General features: G+C 54.3%; 10 protein-coding genes across 10 annotated transcripts; 5 read left to right on the top strand and 5 right to left on the bottom strand.

Annotated features, from left to right (window-relative positions):
* Positions 1–1,302: 1,302 nt before the first annotated feature.
* Positions 1,303–2,420, bottom strand: CORC01_07097 (uncharacterized protein; the record flags this gene model as incomplete). Its single annotated transcript, XM_022618735.1, has 2 exons — positions 1,303–2,177; positions 2,273–2,420. 2 exons carry the CDS (start codon positions 2,418–2,420, stop codon positions 1,303–1,305), a joined length of 1,023 nt encoding a protein of 340 aa, XP_022474835.1.
* Positions 2,421–2,905: 485 nt separating this feature from the next.
* Positions 2,906–6,760, bottom strand: CORC01_07096 (WD domain-containing protein; the record flags this gene model as incomplete). Its single annotated transcript, XM_022618734.1, has 3 exons — positions 2,906–2,950; positions 3,004–6,499; positions 6,552–6,760. 3 exons carry the CDS (start codon positions 6,758–6,760, stop codon positions 2,906–2,908), a joined length of 3,750 nt encoding a protein of 1,249 aa, XP_022474834.1.
* Positions 6,761–7,508: 748 nt separating this feature from the next.
* Positions 7,509–8,241, top strand: CORC01_07095 (RNA recognition domain-containing protein; the record flags this gene model as incomplete). The annotated part of the gene is made up of 2 exons (XM_022618733.1): positions 7,509–7,952; positions 8,101–8,241. Coding segments are annotated over 2 exons (585 nt in total), but the record flags the coding sequence as incomplete, so codon positions are not given.
* A 260-nt stretch (positions 8,242–8,501) lies between these two features.
* Positions 8,502–9,005, bottom strand: CORC01_07094 (uncharacterized protein; the record flags this gene model as incomplete). The annotated part of the gene is made up of 4 exons (XM_022618732.1): positions 8,502–8,635; positions 8,688–8,750; positions 8,866–8,881; positions 8,943–9,005. The coding sequence occupies 4 exons, from the start codon at positions 9,003–9,005 to the stop codon at positions 8,502–8,504; spliced, it is 276 nt and encodes a 91-aa protein (XP_022474832.1).
* Positions 9,006–9,355: 350 nt separating this feature from the next.
* CORC01_07093 (cytochrome c oxidase subunit 6B) lies at positions 9,356–9,893 on the top strand (the record flags this gene model as incomplete). The annotated part of the gene is made up of 4 exons (XM_022618731.1): positions 9,356–9,404; positions 9,578–9,690; positions 9,746–9,809; positions 9,859–9,893. 4 exons carry the CDS (start codon positions 9,356–9,358, stop codon positions 9,891–9,893), a joined length of 261 nt encoding a protein of 86 aa, XP_022474831.1.
* A 342-nt stretch (positions 9,894–10,235) lies between these two features.
* CORC01_07092 (uncharacterized protein) lies at positions 10,236–11,090 on the bottom strand (the record flags this gene model as incomplete). The annotated part of the gene is made up of 1 exon (XM_022618730.1): positions 10,236–11,090. The coding sequence occupies one exon, from the start codon at positions 11,088–11,090 to the stop codon at positions 10,236–10,238; it is 855 nt and encodes a 284-aa protein (XP_022474830.1).
* A 440-nt stretch (positions 11,091–11,530) lies between these two features.
* CORC01_07091 (40S ribosomal protein S10-A) lies at positions 11,531–12,195 on the top strand (the record flags this gene model as incomplete). The annotated part of the gene is made up of 3 exons (XM_022618729.1): positions 11,531–11,569; positions 11,640–12,058; positions 12,150–12,195. The coding sequence occupies 3 exons, from the start codon at positions 11,531–11,533 to the stop codon at positions 12,193–12,195; spliced, it is 504 nt and encodes a 167-aa protein (XP_022474829.1).
* Positions 12,196–15,017: 2,822 nt separating this feature from the next.
* On the top strand, positions 15,018–16,802 carry CORC01_07090 (alcohol dehydrogenase GroES-like domain-containing protein; the record flags this gene model as incomplete). The annotated part of the gene is made up of 8 exons (XM_022618728.1): positions 15,018–15,052; positions 15,172–15,247; positions 15,439–15,522; positions 15,582–15,686; positions 15,903–16,106; positions 16,173–16,438; positions 16,493–16,590; positions 16,645–16,802. The coding sequence occupies 8 exons, from the start codon at positions 15,018–15,020 to the stop codon at positions 16,800–16,802; spliced, it is 1,026 nt and encodes a 341-aa protein (XP_022474828.1).
* Positions 16,803–18,973: 2,171 nt separating this feature from the next.
* CORC01_07089 (uncharacterized protein) lies at positions 18,974–19,790 on the top strand (the record flags this gene model as incomplete). Its single annotated transcript, XM_022618727.1, has 2 exons — positions 18,974–19,053; positions 19,115–19,790. 2 exons carry the CDS (start codon positions 18,974–18,976, stop codon positions 19,788–19,790), a joined length of 756 nt encoding a protein of 251 aa, XP_022474827.1.
* Positions 19,791–20,203: 413 nt separating this feature from the next.
* Positions 20,204–20,518, bottom strand: CORC01_07088 (uncharacterized protein; the record flags this gene model as incomplete). Its single annotated transcript, XM_022618726.1, has 1 exon — positions 20,204–20,518. The coding sequence occupies one exon, from the start codon at positions 20,516–20,518 to the stop codon at positions 20,204–20,206; it is 315 nt and encodes a 104-aa protein (XP_022474826.1).
* Positions 20,519–20,744: the final 226 nt, after the last annotated feature.

The raw sequence follows: 20,744 nt of genomic DNA, 5'->3' as shown, positions 1-20,744 counted from the left end.
GTATCCCGGCCCTGTTGCGGGCCGCACACCGGAGGCTACGATGATTTACTTGCGGAACCAGATTTACCCAGATTTGCTATATCTGATCAGGGAAGGCTCTTGTAGTTGATACCCTTCACTCTGTTATTTGCCCCAAATTTTATTTGTTAAATCAAAATATATTTCACAGATAATAGACTTCGTCTCACTTGCAAATCTGTCGACCACCGGTTTGATGGAAAGATCCCCTCATCTCCCTCCAATTTCTGTTGGGCTGATCTGCCATCTCAACTTTTTGCTCCCTGGCGACTGACACACCACAAGAATCTGCAAGGGTTGAAAGCGCTCAGTCCAGGCTTTGGGTCCTCGTCGGGGTTGACAGCCATGTTTTTTGTTCTGTTTTGACATGTGAAAGCTCTAGCTCGCGTGGAGCGGATGCACCCCGCAGGTTCCTCTTTTTTTTTTTTTTTTTACTATCGACGTCGATCACGTATGCGTATTCGCGCATCTCCCATCTTTAGCCAGACGACAGCGCTTGGCGAAGACAAAATTGTTTCACTCCGCGGCCCGGCCCCCCGTGCCTGCATCACTTTGCGATATTTTTCCGGAGATTGAAAGCCACATGCTTGATGCTGGCAGGTTGCACTCTTCACCCGTGGTCCAATCTGGGAGTCTGCCACCCGGGAGGGGCGCATTGTCACTTGAGCTGAGCACGTACCATCGTGCATGGTACTCCCATGGTGTGTAGACTCGTCCGCAACTTGCAGGGCACAAGTGGGCACCCAGCGCACATTACAAACCGCAAGCCATACGACTCTGACATAGTAACCTTTTCGCAGATCTTTCGTTTGGCTGACAACTTTGCATGCTCTTCAAGGCGGCTTGTAAGCCGTTTGGTGATTGAATCATCTTGTCCAAACGTCAGACCAGGTAGGAAACCAAATGACTAAAATCTTGTGAGAGAAAGCATCCAAGGAGTTGCCATTAAGTCGAGGAGAAATTATGATCACATGCATGGTAAGGTTATTGCTTCAGTGGCAATGATAAAACCTGAGATGGAAATACAGGATCACATATACACATACACGAGTGCCTACACGGACTGGGCCGAATACAACCACTCAAGATCTGCATACATCACTCTTGCAAAACAGTGCCTTGGGCTCCTTTGCCATGTAAGTTCTGATGGATTGTTACCCTAGGTAGCTAAGAACGGCATTTCGACCGTTGTATGTCTGTAGGCAGGTTGGGTCCAACTTGCACTGTCGTGCCCTCCACCTGGGACTTGCCCTCACCCAGCGTTCTAGTCTCAAGCGGGTGCCTTCAACCGCGGATCAACGAAGCAATACCCAAGACAAACACACAGACGAGGATATCACTCCTTACCGTCAAGAAGATCTGTGCATATCGCAATGCCGTCTCAGCATAAGTCTTGATCGAACCAGGCAAGAATCCCACAACAGTCCACAACATGCCCGGCGGAGGCGCCCGTCCACGCTCAATGAAGAACCTAGTCGTAAGCAACACAGCCTCGGTCGTCGCAAAAATCCAAAAGAAGATCTCGCGGCCCTTCTCCATACTGTTGACGTCTGTGGCCGCCTCATCGCTGCCCGTGGGGTAGTTGTAAGCCAGCGCCGTACGTTCACGCTCGAGCTTGCTGCCGGAGAATGTCGTCGTGAGGGCGATGTAGAGACCTAGGGAGATTGCGAAAACGGCGTGGACGATGCGCCAGATATAGGCGGACGAAGAGGCCTTGGCTTGCTCGGGTGTTTGCATGCCAGGCATACCAGGGAATCCCGCGGGGAAACCGCCCTGCGCACCGCCAGCGCCGGGGAAGCCCGGAATTCCACCGGCACCGCCACCACCGGCCATCATCTGCGAGAGCATCTTCATCAAGGGGTCGTCTTCGCCGCCGGGCATGCCAGGACCTGCAAAAGGGTTGGGCGGGGCTCCGCCGGCGCCGGGACCCTCGAAGCCGAGCATCATCTGTCGAAGCTGGTCTTCGTTCATTGAGTTCGGGTCAAAGGGCTGTCCCGTGGCGGATGGACGGGGTGTCAAGGCAGGTTCGTAGTAGTGCTGAGAAATGTCGATTTCCTCAGGGTCTGCATGTTCGGCGCTCACTTTGGGCTTCGGCAGACCCGCCGTGGCAGGGGGAGCTGGGGATGATGATGTTGAGGGTGGCGTCGATACGGGTTCATCTAAGTTCAGTATTTCAGCACTCGAGATCCTTTTAACCATGGACAGCAGTACGACCGGCGGTTCTGCGAAGCTGTCGCGATGGGTTGGGCCGTACCTCGCTGAAATCCTCCACCAAGACCAGTGATTTTGTTGAGTCTCGCCGTACCGCCAGCACGAATTTTCGCCTCGCGTTTCGCCTTGCGAAGACGGACTTGTTCGGCCGCGCGCTGAGCCGCAGCATCCTCTGGCGTTGCTTCCGTCATTGTGGGTGGTTTGTTTGGCTGTGGGGTGACAGAATGTCGAGGTGTGACGTTTTGTGGATGATGCTGGCTTTAACCCGCCCGCGCTTATCTTATCTTGGAAGGGGCCAGCTTTACCTCAGGCAACCTGCAAGGTACCTTAGGTAGGTAAATAGCTCCAGCTAAGTCACCCCAACCTCTTAGGTGGACAACCACTTGCAAAAGAAAATGATCCAAAACATGCAGTGCTTCAAACTTTGAAATAGTCTCGGTTTTCTTTATTTTCCATTCGAAGAGCCTTTCACCTCCTCGATCAAAGTCTCGCTTATAAGTTCACTCTCACTGTCGAGAAGTCCAAGTCATCCTAGATTTTGTAAAACGGCAGCAATGCACGCATTCAATTACAGTTTCCACATTCGATTTCAGCTCTATTGTATACGTAAAAGCGCAGTCGGCCATCATCGACGTCTCATGCCCCATGGCATCCCACCTCTTTAACTTGGAAGCACTCATGGAGTGGCCTTGCTCATGCTGATCAGTCGCTTCACACCAACCTGGGGGAAAATATTAGTACATATCAAGTCATCTGTTGAAACGGCGGACTAACCATCCAGTTACCACATTCATCAGTCTTGTCCCGTTGGATCTCGACTTGGATCTTGTGGGCAACCTCGTAATTCTTCTGCTCAATGGCCTCACCCAAGGCGCAAAGTTGATCGATTGTGTCGGGCTTGACAAGCTCCTCATTGTTCAAGTGATCAAACAAAAGGTTGAGGCGCTTTTGAGTATCCTTGACTTGCGCAGCAAAGGACGAGGGCGCGCGAGAAGCTACACGCTGCATATCCGAGCTGAGGACATCGACCAGTCGCTGGGCGTGAGTTGGAATATGCGATCTGTCGCCAGCGGGGTGTCTGGCCTTTGGCGGAGCAACTGCCTTTGGCGGAGGAGGGGTCGGTTGAGCTCTAGCTGCAGGCGGGGGCCCGCTGGAGGGAGGAGGACCGGTAGGCGGTCCCGAGCTTGCGGTAGGGGGGGCCCCATACGGCGAAGGCGCGTACTGGTTCTGCGGTGTGCCCGACGTCTGGGGTGGCGGGGCATAGGGGTTTCTCGGGGGAGGCTGGCTTCCGGGAAGTGGCATAGAGGACGCCGTGGGTGGTTGGCTTGTTTGCGGCTGGGCTGAGGGAGCGGGAGCGTAGCGGTTAGAAGAAGCTGCGCCAGATGGAGGAGGGTTGTATGGCGATGCAGTGCGAGGCATAAATGGTGGTGGCATGGACGAAGGCGTCGCGCCGGGTTGAGGGGGCGGAGGAGCGTATGCGTTCGAGGCCGATGATGCTGGTCTCGGCGGGGCTTGGAAAGTCTGAGGAGGCCCGGCGAGAGGAGACGTAACACGAGGCGGAGCTGGGCCCTTGGGAGGAGGAGGTGGAGGCGTTGAACCACTGCGTCCGTACGGGCTCTGGGGTGGGGGGCCCGGCTGATTCGGTTGCTGAGAGAACGGCGAAGTAATTGCAGAGACGCTGGGAGTGGTTTTCCTCGGAGGGGGCGCCTTGGCTACCAAAGGCACATCATTCCAACTTTCCTTGGGGCGGAAGGACGTAGTAGGCGTAGAGTTCCGCGGTGGCGGCGGCACGGAGCCGAAGTTTGAAGGAGGCGGTCCATAGCCTGACGGCGCTTGGTAGGGTTGGGCAACGGGAGGCTGGTAGCCTTGGCTCGGGGCGTAAGGTGACTGGCTGGCAGGTGTGTAACCACCGATCGCCGGGGCATACGGGCTCGACGCCGCTGCCGGTATAGTAGCTGCAGCAAGGGCCGGGGCCGCCGGCGCGTAGGGGTTGGAGCCAACAGGAGTCGGGGCAGGAGCTGTGGGCTGATAGGCCGGGGTGACCCGGGGGTTGGCCGGTGCTGGAGGCTGTCCAGGGCGGCGTCCAGAAGGCGCCGCCTTCGGTGCGGCCTGCGACACGGCAGCCTTACCTGTAGCCCGTTCCAAGCGCTCCCTTGCCAGCTGCGCCTCAGGGTACTGTCTAGGCAGCAAGTCCAGGTATTTCTGGGCAACCGCGAGTTGGCCGTGGGCGGCAATAATGTCGGCGTATTCTGTGTACTTCTCGTACAAAGCTGACAACTTCCAGTCGGCAGATTGATCTTTTCCAGAGTCTTGGAACTTGGTGACTTGACGGAAGATGGTAACCTTCTCGATGAAATGCTGCAGCGATCGGGCGTGCACGGAGAACGTAGAATCGTCGCTAGGTTCCTGCATGCCAGCCTGCTCGGCCTCCTCAAGTTCTGTGATCCAAATGGAAACAACCTTCTCAAGCTTCGAACCAACGAGGAAGCAGAAAGAAGCATCCTTTCGGGAGCCGTTCTCAAGGATCCGATCTCCGAGGGCCTCGCAGAGATCAGGGAACTCCTTGGGGTCAGAGAACGTGCAAAGAATGGCCATTGATTCCTTCCAGTTCTCGAGATCGGCATTGTAAACAACATCCCACAGGTTCTTGGCAATGACCGACCCGAGCAGGCGTACATAACTTGGGACACCATCCTTGCTGGCCAGGTATGCAGCCTGCACCTTGTCCACCAGCTCCTGTCCACCGCAGTTGGCAATGAGGAAAGCATCTGCCCAGCGCTGTTCCTTGAGAGAAATCTCAGTGGCCTTTGCAAAGTTTCCAAGCATCAAGGCCTTGGTGATGGACTTCTCCACTTTGGTATCCGTGTCGGCCAGCAGGTGGAAAGGATTGTCCGTCTTGGCGCCCTTGGTTGCAGAGAGATTCGACAAGAAATCTTCTTCCCCTTCTCCGTCAGCCTCACCCCAGATGTTGTCGGACTTCTCTCCGTCCTTTGCGTCCTCCTTTTCCACCGCGGTATCCTCAGGCTTCGTCTCGTCCTTGCTTGTGACACCGTTGGTGATCTCTTCCTCATTGAACCCGAGGTACTCGACAATACGCTTTCGCGGGTTCTCCCCTGTGAGAGTTTCCATAACTAGCCAGTCTGCCTTCTCCTCCTCGGTCTTAGCCTGTTCCTTACGGGACTCGCAGAGACTGACGATGTCTCCTGACCGCAGAGACTCTTCAAACTTCTCCGTGGAGGGGCCAATAGATGAGTCAACAGAGAACTGAGAGATGGAGATCTTGGAGGACCTCTGCTGGGGATTTTGCTTAAAAATGACAAGTTTTCCACCGAAGCCGAAGGTCGCTCCAACTGGACGCTCAAACCATTTGGGAGCCTGGGCCAGAGAAAACGACGCTCCCTGAGGCTGCGTCTGGGCGCTGGTGAAGAAATCCTCGCCGTCGAGATTGTTGGTGGTGGCGGTTTGCGTGTTCGAAGGGTTGGTGTTCTGGAGGGTCTGGATGGTAATCTTACCATCAAACCCAGCAGTGGCGGAGAGGTTGGGGTTGGAGGGGTTGAATCGAGTGAGGAAGGTCCAGTTCGTAACCTCAGGGAACTCTCCCAGTTTTTCTCCCGATTGGGGGTTCCAGACCAGAGTCCTGTTGTCCTTGCCGCAAGAAAGGAGCAAATCGCTGTCTTGCTGGCACCAAGACAGGGAAAGGATGCCCTGCTCATGTCCATGAAGCGTCCTCTCGGCAGCATTGGCGTTTCTGAGATCCCAAAGGAAGATAAGGGGAGCGGTGTCGTCGTAGGTGGCGGTCAGGAGCTTCGTCGAGTTGTTGGGATCCCACGCAATGGCGCTGACGGGCTTTCTGTTGTTATTCAGGGTCAAAGAAGCCTTCTTGGTTTTCAAATCCCAGACAGTGACAAAACCACCCGAACCTCCAGTAGCCAGAATATGCGCAACCTTGCGGTTCCATGCGACAACCTCTAGGTCATCTGCGCGAGCGGCAGCGGTTCCAAGTCGGAATGGGTTCTCAACGTCGTTGATGTCGTAAACAAACAGTTCCCCCTTTGCGCCGGCGGTTGCGAGAATGTTCGGTCGAAGGGGGTTGAATTGCAGAGATTTGATCGCACCGGTGTGCTTCGTTGTTCGGGACATGAAGGCGTCTTCGGCTCCGTCGATCAGCTTCTCGGCATCCCACAAGTCGAGAGAGCCATTTTCCAGAGCACCGGCGATGATGCCCTTCGGGTGGTCGGAATCAGCCGGTCCCCAAGCAAGGTCATAGAATCTAAGTGTCGTGAGCCAAGATTTTTGTTTGGTAGTGCGGCAGCAGTGCGTACCTCGAGTCGGTGCTGATGCTAGCTATGGGTTGCAGCTCCAGGCCTTGGTCTTGGTTGTCAAGGTTGAGGTCCCACAGCTCCAGCTTAGTCTCATCAGAAAAGTCAGCATCGACAGCTCCCGCTCTGGTGCCGGTGATCAAAAGAGGCTTCGAAGGATCAGGGGACCAGGCGAAAGCCGCGGTCCTTGGGATCTCGCGGAGGCGAACCATGATTGCGAGAATCACTCAGTCCCCAGGACTGCACTCAGAGGGAGGGGGAGAGACGTTGCTACAAGGATAGTCGGCCAGTCTAAGAAAGACAAATCTAGTTGCAAATTGGCATTGGTTGACGTGACAGTGACAAGAAGATCTGGCGAGGAGGGCCGAGATTCTCTGGAGTTGGGAAAAGTAAAGCCAAGCCTAATGGGAGAGGTGGCTCTTAGTCGTTGAAGCGGTAGTGGTACAGTGCACGCTGGCCCTTGGGAAATATGATGCCAGATTGCAGCCCCATCCCAAGCTCCCTAAAGGCCTAAGTCGCTGCCATCCATGCCCCTAGCACTGGACCGTGCGCCTCTCAATTGGCTCAACGAGGAAGATGGCGTCACGTGTATCATAATACAGCAGGGAGAGTAAGAGGCGGAGAGCAACTGCGGGACTACGTTTTATTACATAAGCGATCGTCTTCACCTTCTGTTTTCCCCCATAAGGAGAAAACACCCGGCCGCTGGTGATGAGGAATCAAAGTCAAGAAAATCTAGGATTTAATACAAGAACAACCTTTTGAAGGGGGCAAGAATATCTTGCAGAAACTAGGTACCAAGATGAGGCGGAGAATGGGCATCGTGTGAAGAATCGAGCAAGTGTGGCAGTGTGCTTACGTAACGATGAATTTAGGAAATGGACCGAGACATAGCTCAAGGTACCTGAGCTAGCTAAATTTCTCCTCAGCCAATGAAGAGTTACCCCAGCTCTTTCACAGAATCTCCACTTTCCCTCTGAAAGATTCACTTCATTATCACCCAGCCTCGCTCAGTCTCACAGGGTTTTGCTGAGCGACGGAACGAAATCATTGACAGCAAAACAAGTACACCACCCCGTCAAGATGACGGACGCTGCACGCTGGAAATCGACGGTCTTCGTGGGTGGCCTGGCCTCCATAGTGACAGCTGCAAATGTCCACGATGCATTCATCCCATTTGGAGAAATCGCCGATGTGTCGCTACCAAAGAACGACAAACCAAACTCAACAGACCCTCACCGTGGTTTCGCCTACGTTGAATATGAAGACACGGAGGATGCGAAAGAAGCCATCGACAATATGGATCAGTCAGAATTCTTCGGACGAGTCATCAAAGTGTCAGCCGCCAAAGTACCCAAGAGCGCAGATGAAGGTCTAGGCAGCAAGAAGGCTGTCTGGGAACAAGTCGGTCACCCCATCGCCTTTAACTCTCGTCTACATGTTATTTTCACTGTTCTACTCATTTATTTTCTTGCACCTATCCCTATCCTCATCCCTCAGCCCTTACGTTCATTTACCGAGGTTTGCAAAAACTTACTAACAAGTTTCATAGGAGGGATGGCTGGCAGAGCATGCTGTTGGTGAGGAGGACGGATTGGCAACGGATCAGGGGGCGGCACAGGTTGAGATGCGCGGGGATGACCCCATGCAAGGGCTAGAGGGGCTTGACGTTGCGGGACCAAGGCCGGAGTGAGGGTGAGGTGGTAGAGACATAGGCGACTGAAGCCTTATTCGAATTACATAGCGACGGCGTTCACATGGTTTTACTGAGTTATAAAGAGGCACGGCTTTTCTCTAATACTCGGGGCGGAGAAGCATAATGAGAAAGAAAATGAAAGCAGCGTCTCTAGTGCCTTTTGATCTGTCTGTCATGGATTTATACAAACTGGATCCTCCCTAATAACACATGGGCGTCATGGTCAAACGTTCTCCCGTCATCCTCCAGACCTTCGCTTAGTGGTGCTCCTCTCCGTGGCCGGCGTCGGCGGCAGACTTACCCTGGCGCTTGAGACGGATGGTCTTGTCGGTCATGAAGTGGCGTCCGATAGAGTAGGTGGCAGCGGCCAGAGCGAAGCCAACGACAACACCTATTAATCTTCATCAATAATTTGATGTAACAATGGATGTCCAATGACGTACCGAGGGGGATCAGTTCGGGCGGGATCTGGCGGAGCTTGCGCAGTCTCTGGGAGACGGTGTGGCCTGGGATTGACTCTGTCAGCTCCTGCTAGTCATTTCGCAACACCGCGGGCTGTCGTCGGTATGGATATCCGGTGTCGTGGGAGCCTTCAATGGCTAGGAGCGGTTGTCGACGTACCGACTTGGTCCTCGGCCTAAGCGGAGACGTGAGAATTAGCGATTGCGCTCATCCGAACCGGCGAAATTTCAACATACGGGAACGGGGGACATCATGCGCAGAGTCGGGCGGAAAGCGCGGAGACCGAGAGTAGGACGCATTTTGGCGGATTTGTTTTTTTCTGAAGAGGGGAGATTTTTCGGTCCTGTCGGTAAGGCGGGAGGGAGCGTAGTTGATCGGATTGGATCTCAAAATAAGTGTTCAGAAGTTGGATTGGACTTCCAACGGTCTGGTCTGATGTTGGACGGGAGCTCGGCCCACCTTCCTAATGCCTGAGGCCCGATTGGCCATCTTCAGGCATCCACCCGTTCTCGCCCGTCACCACCTGATTCTCGGTGCAGAAACGACCATTCAATTGCTCTCAAAGCATCAACACCGATCGCACGCCGCTGCCCACTCGACCCCATCACCAGATCCGACTCCCAGTCAATTGAATTCGCAAGCCGCCAAAATGTCCGACGATCAGGAGCTCGTTACCAAGCCCTTCAAGTTCGTTACCGGTATGCTGAAGAAATATCCCTCTCTAAATTATGGTCTGATCTTTTTTCCGAGGCTAACTGATGACCACCAGCTGGTATGAACCCTACGCCCGAACCACCGAAACCCGCGATACCGCCACCGTAATTGAAGGCGGGAGTGATGAGCGAAGTGCATCTAACTTAAGCTTCGATAGGCACGGATGCCCGCTACCCGAACATGAACCAGACCAAGCACTGCTGGCAGAACTACGTCGATTACCACAAGTGCATCAACGCCAAGGGCGAGGACTTCGCCCCTTGCCGCCAGGTCCGGGTTGTCCGCAGTCCTCATTAAAAGCTGACTGGAAACTAACTGGTCGCAGTTCTGGCTCGGCTACCGCTCTCTGTGCCCCTCTGGCTGGTACACCCGCTGGGACGAGCAGCGAGGTCAGCACCTCGTCCGAATATCAAAGGCACGCATGCTAACACATAGCAGAGGCCGGCAACTTCCCCGTCAAGCTCGACGCATAAGCAAAGTTCGACTACGTTGTGAGCAGGTTAGACGGAGGAGCCGGGCGACTGTGTTACTTCGAGATGGATCGAGACCTCAAATAGAGCATCGGAGGACGTGTTGTGCGATGACGCTGATGACGCTCCAGGGGCGCCGAATATGAATTCGTGAAAACTCTCTGTAGTGTCGGCCCATTTGATCATTTGTACAAAATCTTGAACCTAAGTACCCTTTCGAAACCCGGCTGACCTTAAACTCCGTGCGCTCCCATTTGTCGTTGAACTCCTTGCGCAACCTAAGCAGGGTGATGAAAATATTCGGAAAAAGTCAAGAGGATCGAGAAACCGAAGCGATTGGGCGCATCACATCTTCTTGCCCTTGACTTCATCTTCGTCAGAACTCATAAACTCATCATCCTCGTCGAATCCGATGAACGTCCTCGGCTTGTCCTTAGGCTCCTTTGCCGATTCTGATGGCGGCGTTGACTCCTTTGAGCTGCTACCTTCTTCGTTCTCATCCTCACTTATCTCCTCGTCTGTTTCCTCTGAGCCTGTCGATCCTTGCGATATACCAAGGAGATTATCCTTGTACTTTCCGGCTTTCATGGCAGCAAGTACAGCTTCGCGAGTTCTCTCGTTGGATTCTTCCTTGTCCTCAACCCATTTACCGTCGAGACGGCCTTTGCTGCCGTTCTTGATCTCATCCTCGCGCTTCTCTGCAAGCTCGACAATCTGCTCCCATCTTTCGCGACGCTTTTCTTTCTCCTTCTTCTCCATCTCTGGCTTTATAGCGAGATACTCAGCCAGAGCCTTGGCTTCGGTGACGGTACGCAAACGTCTCCCGTCAAGGTTTCGACTGGAGTTGTTGGCGTCTCCCTGGTTGCGCTTCTTCTTGGAGGACATGCGACCGCCAGCGGCTCGAAGCTGGGATCCGAAACCACCTTTGCCACCGCAGAGCGGCACTGATAGTCGCAGAGAAACAAAGTCATCATCAATGGATGATAGAAGGTCTGAGACTGGTTTGGTAGATGACGTTGACAGCTCTCTGTTGGAGACTGTCGTCAGGATGAGGCGGTTGTCTGTTGCGGGCAGTCGCTCGTCGAGCTGTTGTCGCAAGTCGCATAGAGTCGTGGTTGAGGGAACGGGTAGGACCAATGTCGATGGTAAGCCCAGTCCAGCGAAGGTGCTGACGAATACGTTGACGTTCTTCACGGCCATATTGTTCATTATAGGCGTCTATGGAACGTAGCTGTGGCAGTTGGTTTCTCGATTTCCGTCGACGCAACAAATAGGTCGATGCTTGGTTGGCAATGTTGAGACAGGACGTGAAATGATGGTACCTCTGGCAAATGTTCAGCGTTTGGATACAAGGATAGGTGCGGCATGGGCCTTGCTTATCGAAAATACCTAGGTAATGAGTGAGGCGCAACAACCTGTGGCTGACATTCGTAAGATCGTCTTATCAGAGGATGCTATCTACACGTGACCCATCTGCGTGCCATCAAAGCGCCCCACACTTCGTACGTTCCGCGTAGGGTTGACGCCCACTAGGCTATTCTACCCTCCCACGACGAATTTCGAAACTTTTTGTTAGTTCTCGACAGCGCTCGATCAGACATCTCACTCATCGACCAGCAGCGACCACGACAACCGCCACGATGTTGATCCCCAAGGCCGACCGCAAGAAGATCCACGAGGTTAGATTTACAATTTTCAGACGTGCTGGAAAATTGGGAGGATAGCGATTGCTGACGACGAAATTTGCAGTACCTCTTCCGTGAGGGTGTCCTCGTCGCGAAGAAGGACTACAACCTTCCCAAGCACCCCGACATCGACACCAAGAACCTGTTCGTCGTCAAGGCCTGCCAGTCGCTCACCTCCCGCGGCTATGTCAAGACCCAGTTCTCGTGGCAGTACTACTACTACACCCTGACCCCCGAGGGTCTCGACTACCTCCGCGAGTGGCTTCACCTTCCCGCCGAGATCGTCCCCGCCACCCACATCAAGCAGCAGCGCTCCCACGCTCCTCCCCGCGGCATGCTCGGCGAGGGCGAGCGCGAGAGAAGACCCTTCGGCGGCCGTGGCCGTGGAGGCGACCGTGGTGACCGTGAGGGTGGCTACCGCCGCCGTGATGCTGGCGAGGGCGGCAAGGAGGGTGGTGCCCCTGGTGGATTCGAGCCCCAATTGTGAGCTTCAACTCCCTCGAACGCTTTGGGCCATGTCGATGCGGCGGCGCAACGCAAGGGTCGGAATGTCTTTATGCTAACACATCTATAGCCGTGGTGGCTTTGGCCGTGGCCGTGGCGCTGCTCCCCCCTCGTAAGAGGATTCTTTCCTATCGGCTTTTACTCTCGAGACGCATTGGCAGAAACAAAAAAGGCACCGACATGTACTCTAAAAAGTGGATGGCCGGAACAGTCGCGCGTCTGTTAACGTCACAGACAACGGGGGAAACATCGTGGGAGTTTGGAGGTTAGATCCTCGGAAATCGTTTGCATCAAAAGGTCATGAATTGCAGCCTGCGGCTTATGCCGCTTCCTCCAAACTGTGAAACGTCCTTTTGTCTTCTTACCACGCTGTGATGAGCAAGCAGCGTCTGCCGGCTAGCACGTGGGGTGATGCTGAAGTTGCGAAAGGCCACGTTCGAAACCCCTTCTGCATGTCGAGGGCAGGCAAAGACGAGGAAAAGAAACGAGGACATGCGCTAAGCGTCCTCAAGTCGAGGATGGACGAGAAAGGGGTCCGTCTATGAAGGAATGTTGAGAGCCTGGGGTAAGCGCCAACGCACGTAGGATAGCTTCAGCAGGCTTCGCACGAATAACGTATGGTTCCAGACATGTGTGTGTGTGTGTGTGTGTGTGTGTGTGTGTGTGTGTGTGTGTGCGGCTTCGTCCCTTCCTTGTGCAAAGAAGCAATGCGCGATGTTCCCTTGCCGTAGCGAGTATGCGTGACAGCCTAGAAACTTGAACGAGACGGCAAGTTGGAGGAATGCCGAGGCGGGTTAGCATAGCCATTGGGAAGTGGCGGTGACTGCGTTAATCTCATGATTGCCAGGTTTCCGGGCGGGCGAGAGTCTCATTCGTACCCCCGCGTAAGGCCGGAACTCAAGCTCCCTCTCCACACTTTTATACATGCTGTGTGTCTTGTCTCAGCAGGTGAGATGTGCTGCATTGGCTCAGAAGAGACCAGGACGCCTTCCTCAACGTCCTACCGTGCCTTGGGTATCATTGCTTGCTCGCTCAGCAGGAGGGTGAGGTACATCCCCTCCCCCTCACCTTACCTCACCTTCCTGCACCTGCATCAACGTCCGGACGCGGTTACCTCGATATCCCCGAGCCGTGGGATGAGAAAGCAAGGCGAGGTGAGGTCCTGGGCACCAGTGCTTGCTATGAAAGTCACCTCGCCCAATCGAAGGATGTCCCGTCCTACTTAACCTGACAACAACTTACACTGATATACCACACCACTAGCGGCAAAACATCGAGGGGACAACAAGCCAACTGGGAGTCTCCTAGACGCCGCCAGCAGAAACAAACACTTCATCATCTCCAGCACCTCGTCGTGCAGAACAGTGGTCAGAGACACAATTAAGCTCATGAGCCACCAAAGGCAAATCAAGCCCGACCCGAGGGTGGCAGAAAATCGTATCAGAGCATCGAGCGACCCATTCCAATGCCCTCCCACCAAACCCATACGTAAGTCAATGTGGAGGCAGTGTCTCCACGCCAAGGGCTTGCGCTACAAGGCCAGCAAACCGGGGAACAACCGGGGAGGGTGCACTCCAAGCAAGGATAGCGCGTGGAGAGAAAGAATCGCGGGCGCGGATATCAGCAAGTGCCTGGGCACCTGGCCTGGTCGAGGCGAGCAGACTATTGTCAATTCATGTCATGTGTCATGGGGTGTCACTACACTCCCACTCTCCTTGGTCCGGCCCTGAAAGTGTTTTGTTGGGGTGATGTAGCGGGGGAAGTGTGCCGGATGTGCGAGATAAGCACTGCGGCGGTGTCCAAGTGGACCGCCTGGCGGGAAGGAAAAGGGAGAGATGGTGTTGTTGATGGTGGAAGTGGTGTTGTCCCTGTCTGGGTAACACACTTACAATTCGAGACCAGCACTTCTGACATGCTCCCCACTCTCCAATTCGGATGCACATCGCTAGCTCTGTCGTGTCTGATTGGCTCGATGAAAGTTTGTCGACTCCATACAATACAATGGGATGAGCTAGACAGCTTCGTCTGGCTGGCTGGCGGGTTGTTGGAAGCTTGTTCGTGGACGTGCTGCCATGGCGATGCCCCTCACACTTTGATTCTCCTCCCTGCATTTCGATTGCCCCCAGGGCCATCTACTCCCGATTCTCCCGGGCTTGAGACTCTGGTCCCAGGTGGCAGCCCTGCTCTGCGTGATGACGCCGGATGTGCAGCAAAACCTCCGCTGGAAGTCTGGGGGCGGGGCATTTTTGGGGCGGACAGGGGGGGGGGGGTTAGACTTTGCTCAGCTCTGTGGTCTGCACAACAGCTCCGGGCCGTTCTTTCTCAGGTGCTTTTTGCCCTCACCGATCAATGTTTGCCCAGACCAGACTGGGGTCTAGCCTGAGGCGTGGGATGCCGTCTCGTGTATGTATCTCCAATTGTTGGCCGAGTGGCGCATCAATGTGGTCGAGGATGCGTCTGCGGACGCGGGATGCAGCTACGCCAACACGCCGGATGGCACCGTACGAATGAAGAGGTACATGAACTCGGTGTAGCCATCGAAGCTCGCTGATTTGAGCTTACAATGCAAGTCCTGGGAAGGGTTTAGATGTAGGTACCTTGACCTCAGACACGCCAACCAACGCCTTGGACACTGGTCCCATCTCCGTCCCAAGATGCGCCCATTCCCCGCGTTGCTCGAAGAAGGCCTTATATATATAAAGCTACTACTCCCACCTCCTGAAGCTTGCTACATAGGCCCAAAACCAAGCTTCTTCTCACTCTGTCTGTCCCTCAGCGAGTCCCAAGTGTACGTTGTCAGCTTCCATGGTTGTTTGGCTTCTGCTCTGGTACATGCTGAGCTTCACTTAGGTATAAGGAAGTTGTTCGCTGACTTGGCATCTAGCTATGAAAACAGCCCTACTACCTACCAGATTATAAGTCGAACAAATACTTCAATATGTCGAACCTTCCCAAGCAGATGAAGGCTCTCCGGTATGATTCCTCCATGTCGACCTCGAGCATTCGTCGGGTCAGCACGGCAGTTCATGCGACTTTGGTCGCTACCTCAGATATTCTACCCCTCCATCGGCGCTAAGCTGACCCCTCACCAGGTACGAGAAGCCCGAGGATTGGTCAATTGTCCAGGTTCCTCTGCCAGAGCTTCGGGAGAACGATGTTCTGGTCAAGGTTCGAGCATGCGGTGTTTGTGGCACTGGTGAGTAAAACCCTCCCTCTTTCGTACCACTGTATACGCGGTGGACAGGTATTGCATTGATCTGGACGACTGACACAAATGCCCCAGACTTGGTAAAATTTCCGAAATCTCGTGACGTCTAGTCTAGTCTTGCCTTGAGCGGTATAACTTACATACTTGATAGCACATCCACGAGGGAGAATTCATTGCAAAGTTCCCCCTGATCCCTGGCCACGAGACTGTTGGTGTCGTTGCTGCTGTCGGACCCGTAGGAAAACCCAACTGCTCGCAACCTCTGACGAAATCACTGCTGATACACAGGTGCAGAAAGTTAAAGACTTCAAGGTCGGCGACCGTGTTGCCGCCGACAACAGCGAGCTCTGCAATGAGTGCTTTTACTGCCGACGTGGAGAGCTTTTGCTCTGCGAGCACGTCTTCCACCTCCACCCCACACCCCCACCACACCCACCACGCAATATACCGAAACAATCCTAACCTGTGCTTTCTAAAGCCCAGCCCTCTACACCGCACTGTCGTCGCGACAGCCAGCGCGCCTCTCAACCCCCCCCCCCCCCCGCCCGCCCCGCCCCCCCCCCCCCCCCACTTCACCACTTACACGGACGGATGTTGAAATAACACCTTTTGCAGTTCGAGGCCCACGGTGTCACCATGAATGGTGGCTTCGCCGAGTACTGCGCATACCCCGCCGGCAAGGTCTTCAAGATTCACAACCTCAATGATGTCGATGCCACTCTTCTCGAGCCTGCTTCCTGTGCCTGCCACGGCTTGGACAAGATCCGGCCCCGCCTCGGATCCAGCGTCCTCATGTTCGGCGCCGGCCCCACTGGTCTTGTGAGTCCACATTGGCCGGGAAGTAGCACCCCATGCTGAATGACTGACCGCTGCGCTACGAAACAGATGCTTGCTCAACTCATGCGCCACAACGGTGGTTGCAATGTCACCATCGCTGCTCCTCAAGGCCTGAAGATGGACCTAGCCCGCAGTTTGGATGCCGCCGACAACTACGTTGAACTGTCTCGCTCCGACCCACAGGTTCAGTTCACTCAGCTCCAGAAGGATCACCCATACGGCTTTGATGTCGTCGTTGAGGCTACCGGTTCCGTCAAGATTCTCGAGGATGCCATCAACTACGTCCGCCGCGGTGGCAAGCTCGTCGTCTACGGGTAAGGCTGCACGTCCTCGTCCAACGCGCCTAGTTACTAATGTGTCGAGGGCAGTGTCTACAGCAGCTCCGCCCGGGTTTCATGGCCTCCTTCCAAGATTTTCGGTGACGAGATTACCATTCTCGGCTCCTTCTCCGAGACCTACATGTTCCGTACGTATTCAATCTTTGAACTCTGCGCCTAGGCAGTCATTGACAGTCGTGCAGCCGCTACCATTGACTACCTCGACTCCGGCAAGGTCAAGACCAAGGGCATCGTCAACAAGACGTTCAAGCTCGAGCAATTTGGCGAGGCTCTCGAGTCCATTAAGAACAAGAGCGCCATCAAGGCCGCGATTGTCTTTGATGACGCTACCGGAGTGTAAGGGCTCTCTGTGCCGCAAGCATGACAGATCAGAATTGTTTCTCCCTCCCTTTCTCGCCCTCCCGAGAGTGACGTTGCCTTTTTACCGTTGCAGTTTTTTCAAAGTTTGTTGTTGCAAAGAAAAGGTCTCTACTTGGCTCACCTCATTTCGTTACTTAGAAAAGCATCGGATCGGAGTCAGAAGCTGGTGGGACGGTTGTAGAGTGAAGGGCGGGTGTTGTTTGGGGGTTTGGTGAATGGTGAACTGAACAAAAGTCGGTGGCGCAGAAGAGGTGTTTGAACGGTTGATGACTTCATGACGACTTTCGTCCGGCGGTTGGGAACTGATTGAGACTAGCGGTTGGGAGGCCCGGCGATTGCGGAGTTTTGAAGACGAGTGAATCCGAAAAAGAAGCACGTACTCGACAGAGTGAAGGAGGGGAGGGAAGCAAGGTCATGTTTGTTAGTCTTTCCTTTACCCAGTCTTTTCGCTCGATAAATGAATCGAAAGAGCGATGAATCACCACGAATCCTGGCCGCATTCCTATTCCGGAGCCGCGGAGCCGCGGAGCCGGGAGCCGGACCCGCGAATCCTTCTTGCTTGCAAACGTCATGTCTCTACTAAGGAATGTTGCAATTCACACAGTCCCAAAGTGCCATCCCTCTTAGATTCGCTTGACGTTCAGACTTGCTAGACACCACCCAAGACAAACCTGCCAAAGAAATCTTGGACACAGGCGAGGGGGAAGCATTTACGCAGCGTGGACTCCGCGTCATAACCTCTTACACACATGGGACGGGAGCCTATTCCCGCTCCTTTTCATTCTTCAACCCTTCCACACACCTCTAGGCAGGCAAATCACACAGCGCCCTCGAGTCTCGAGATGCTACGACATCACGACGAGAAGGAATGAAGCCCTGCTGCCTCTTGTATGCATGAGAGTTGGGTTGACGACTGACCGGGTCATCGCCAATCAACAAATATCCCGCCCCTCCTTCTCTTCTTCCCTCCCCCACCCTCTCTCTCTTCCCCCCCTCGGTGGAAGGCTGGAAGCACATGCCAAAATTCAATTCTGTCTTTCGCAACGTTGCGTACCGAGATTGAACATGCCCACTCCCCGCACAAAACTTGCGTCACCAAACCATGGCTGCATTGACTTACAGCCTCTGCCTGTGGTCCTCAAGGCGAAGCACACCCTACCCACGTAAACATTTCGAGTCAGCCTTGGGTATGGGCGAGTGGGCAGTGTTCACAGCCCTCTTACCCACTGTAGTTGTCAAAACTTCTGGAACGTAAGAGAAGGACGGACTAGCATAATTTGCGCCACTTACACATGCGGTTCGGAAAGAAAAGTCTAGTATGCGAGCTGAGGCTGAGACTGAGACTCTTCTTGCCGCCAGCCGGCCGAGGGGCGGGTCTCGTCTCTGGACTCATTTTTGAGTTGGGAGGGGGGGGGGAGGGAGAAGGAGAGCTGGTGCGGTAAGCGCACAATGCTCTCCGAAACGAGACATCCAAGCGAAATGGAAACCAAATAAGAAGCATTCGCATTGCGGGTTCCGCCGTCGAAAGCTGTGCGAATGCGGGTGCGGGTGCGTGGTGTGCGTGGGCTGGCTCCCGCTTCTCTAGCTGCGAGGAACCCTCGCCCTCCATTGGTGTTTCACCGCACAGGGAATTGCCGTTTTGAGGGGAAGAGCATTGCTAGGTTGATCGATCTGTCATACACGCAGGGGTGTTATCCGATATGTTGGGCTCACCGAATGGCAACCATTCTTCGTCTGATGGGTGCCGTTCTAAACTCCCCGAGGCCTTGTCAAGTTTGGGACGGGGTGTGGCAGGGTAGCAAGCTATGCGAAGAGCTATGCGAACTGTGTTGTGGCGGAGGGTTTGTTGGAGACGAGGCTCAGGTTCCGAGGCAAAAATTGAAGTTGTGGCAGCTCGAGAGCACATGGCATGGCAGCCAATCCTGCATGTGTTCGTTCTGACGACAGTGAGGCCGTATCGGGGTTGTGATGACCAGGACATTGGATGAGTTGGTGAGCATGTATAAAAGCCGATGTTACTCACCGTTCTTTTCCTGTCAACTCGTCAATCAGCGTCAACTGTAATCAAGTCTCACTTGCAACCAAACCTACATCATCTTACTGAACGTCACCACTTCTCTAGCGCTTCCCCAAATCAGCACACTAGCCAAAATGGACGCAATCACCCAGGCCATTCTCAACCGCTCCAAGCTGGAGGTGGAACACATCAAGATCTCCCAGCCCACGACTGAGTCAGTCACTTACACACACCGATGAAATTTTGAGACATGGTCTAACTGTCGTGAACTACAGCACCTTCGTTATGGGCATTGTCAGCAGGGTCACAGGTACCGGACCTATGGGCGCGACCATGGCACCGATGACTGTCGATATGATGTTCAATGGCGGCTGCTTTGGCAAGCTGGACCTTCCCGAAGTCAAGACCAAGTCCGGGGGTACGGAGGTTGTCGTCAAGGACCAGCTCATTAAGATCCTCGACCGCAATGCCTTCATGGCATTCGTCAAAGCCATCATGTGCGACAATGAGCTTGTACTGCGACTCGATAATGGCGACTGCACAATCAAGGCGCTCGGCCTATCAGCCAAGGTCAAGTACGCAAAGGACGTGCCTATTGTTGGCATGAGCGGCCCCAAGATCGCGCAGGTCAATTCTCAAGAGCGAGGCGGTGGTTTCGTCAATACGATGAAGGTTTACAACCCCAGCCCGTTGGAAATTGACCTCGGTGTCAGCATGTTTGAGCTCAAAAGTGAGAGCGGCGAAGTTTTGGCAGAGCTGGAGGGCGAACTGAAGATTGTAAAGGGCGACTTTGAGAGCACGCTGCAGGGCACCGTCAAGAAGGGAGCCAAGGCATCGGACAAGGCGAGAATGGTCGGCACCGGCACAAAGGAGCCCAACTGGTGCAACGATACGATCAAGTTTATCAACTGCCAATTCTCCGTATCGCCGCAGTTTGCGCAGATGTTGTAGAGCTTTGTAGCCAGCTGATAGCCAGGTAGTTGTTCATACATTATGACGAATGAGAACATGATCATGTTTGCAACCATCCAGAAACCTCCTTTGTATGATGCCTATATCTAGAGCTGTCAGTAGAAAGACGATAAGCGAGCCAACAAGCACCACCCGTTTCACTGTTGTTGACAGCTCACCAGCTTGCATATCGATTGACAGGATGATACTCAGAAGCTGGGCAAAAGCTTTCCCGGTTCTTACTTTCATTCTCCGTTCTTTGCCCTCCTCTCACCTGCCCGGAATTGACCTATCATTAAGTAGGATGACAGCCGGAACAGGGCCGGGGATACAGTACTCTGAGAAAACAACGACAACGGTTACAGGGCGGAGCAGATGCTGTCCTATTGTTGATCGCTGGTGAGTTTGGATGCTCATACAGCGTGATTGGAGCTCGCGAGGTCCGGAAAGACAACACTTGACGTCACGGCGGCCGTCATGTCCGGAGCTGTTCGCCTGAAGCTTTCTACCAGCTTGGGGGACCCCGGCTGTCCGAGTATAGTCGGCGAGCTTGGAGAGTTGGGTTCGAGGGCTTGTGTCATGGATGCATCGAAATGCTGAAACGGCCGAGGCAGAGTGCTGTGCCAGTGTCGTCCGCTGAAGCTCTGCAGCTGAGGTTGAGGGTTGAGAGAGTGCAACAGCGAAGGTCCGGAGTAGTCAGCAGAGATCCAATCGCGGAGCCCTGTCATTGACGAAACGGGGATCCACGATACTTCTTTCCCCCACATACGAAGTTAGCCGACGGGAGCTTGGCGCTGGCTGGCACCGACGGGACTCGGAAGGAGACGAAGTGGATGGGGATTTGTGGAAGGACCAAACCGTCCGGGCCCCCCCGCCGAGTGCCGGTCTCGGGGAAGTGCGAACTTGTACCGCTAGCTGCAGCGCACATGGTGGTGCTAAGGCAGGGCAATAGCG

The sequence above is a fragment of the Colletotrichum orchidophilum genome, assembly GCF_001831195.1.
Source record: "Colletotrichum orchidophilum strain IMI 309357 chromosome Unknown Scaffold_55.1, whole genome shotgun sequence".
NCBI classification, from domain to species: domain Eukaryota; kingdom Fungi; phylum Ascomycota; class Sordariomycetes; order Glomerellales; family Glomerellaceae; genus Colletotrichum; species Colletotrichum orchidophilum.
The sequence above is the reverse complement of the archived record's forward strand: the minus strand, read 5'-3'. Positions and strand labels throughout refer to the sequence as shown.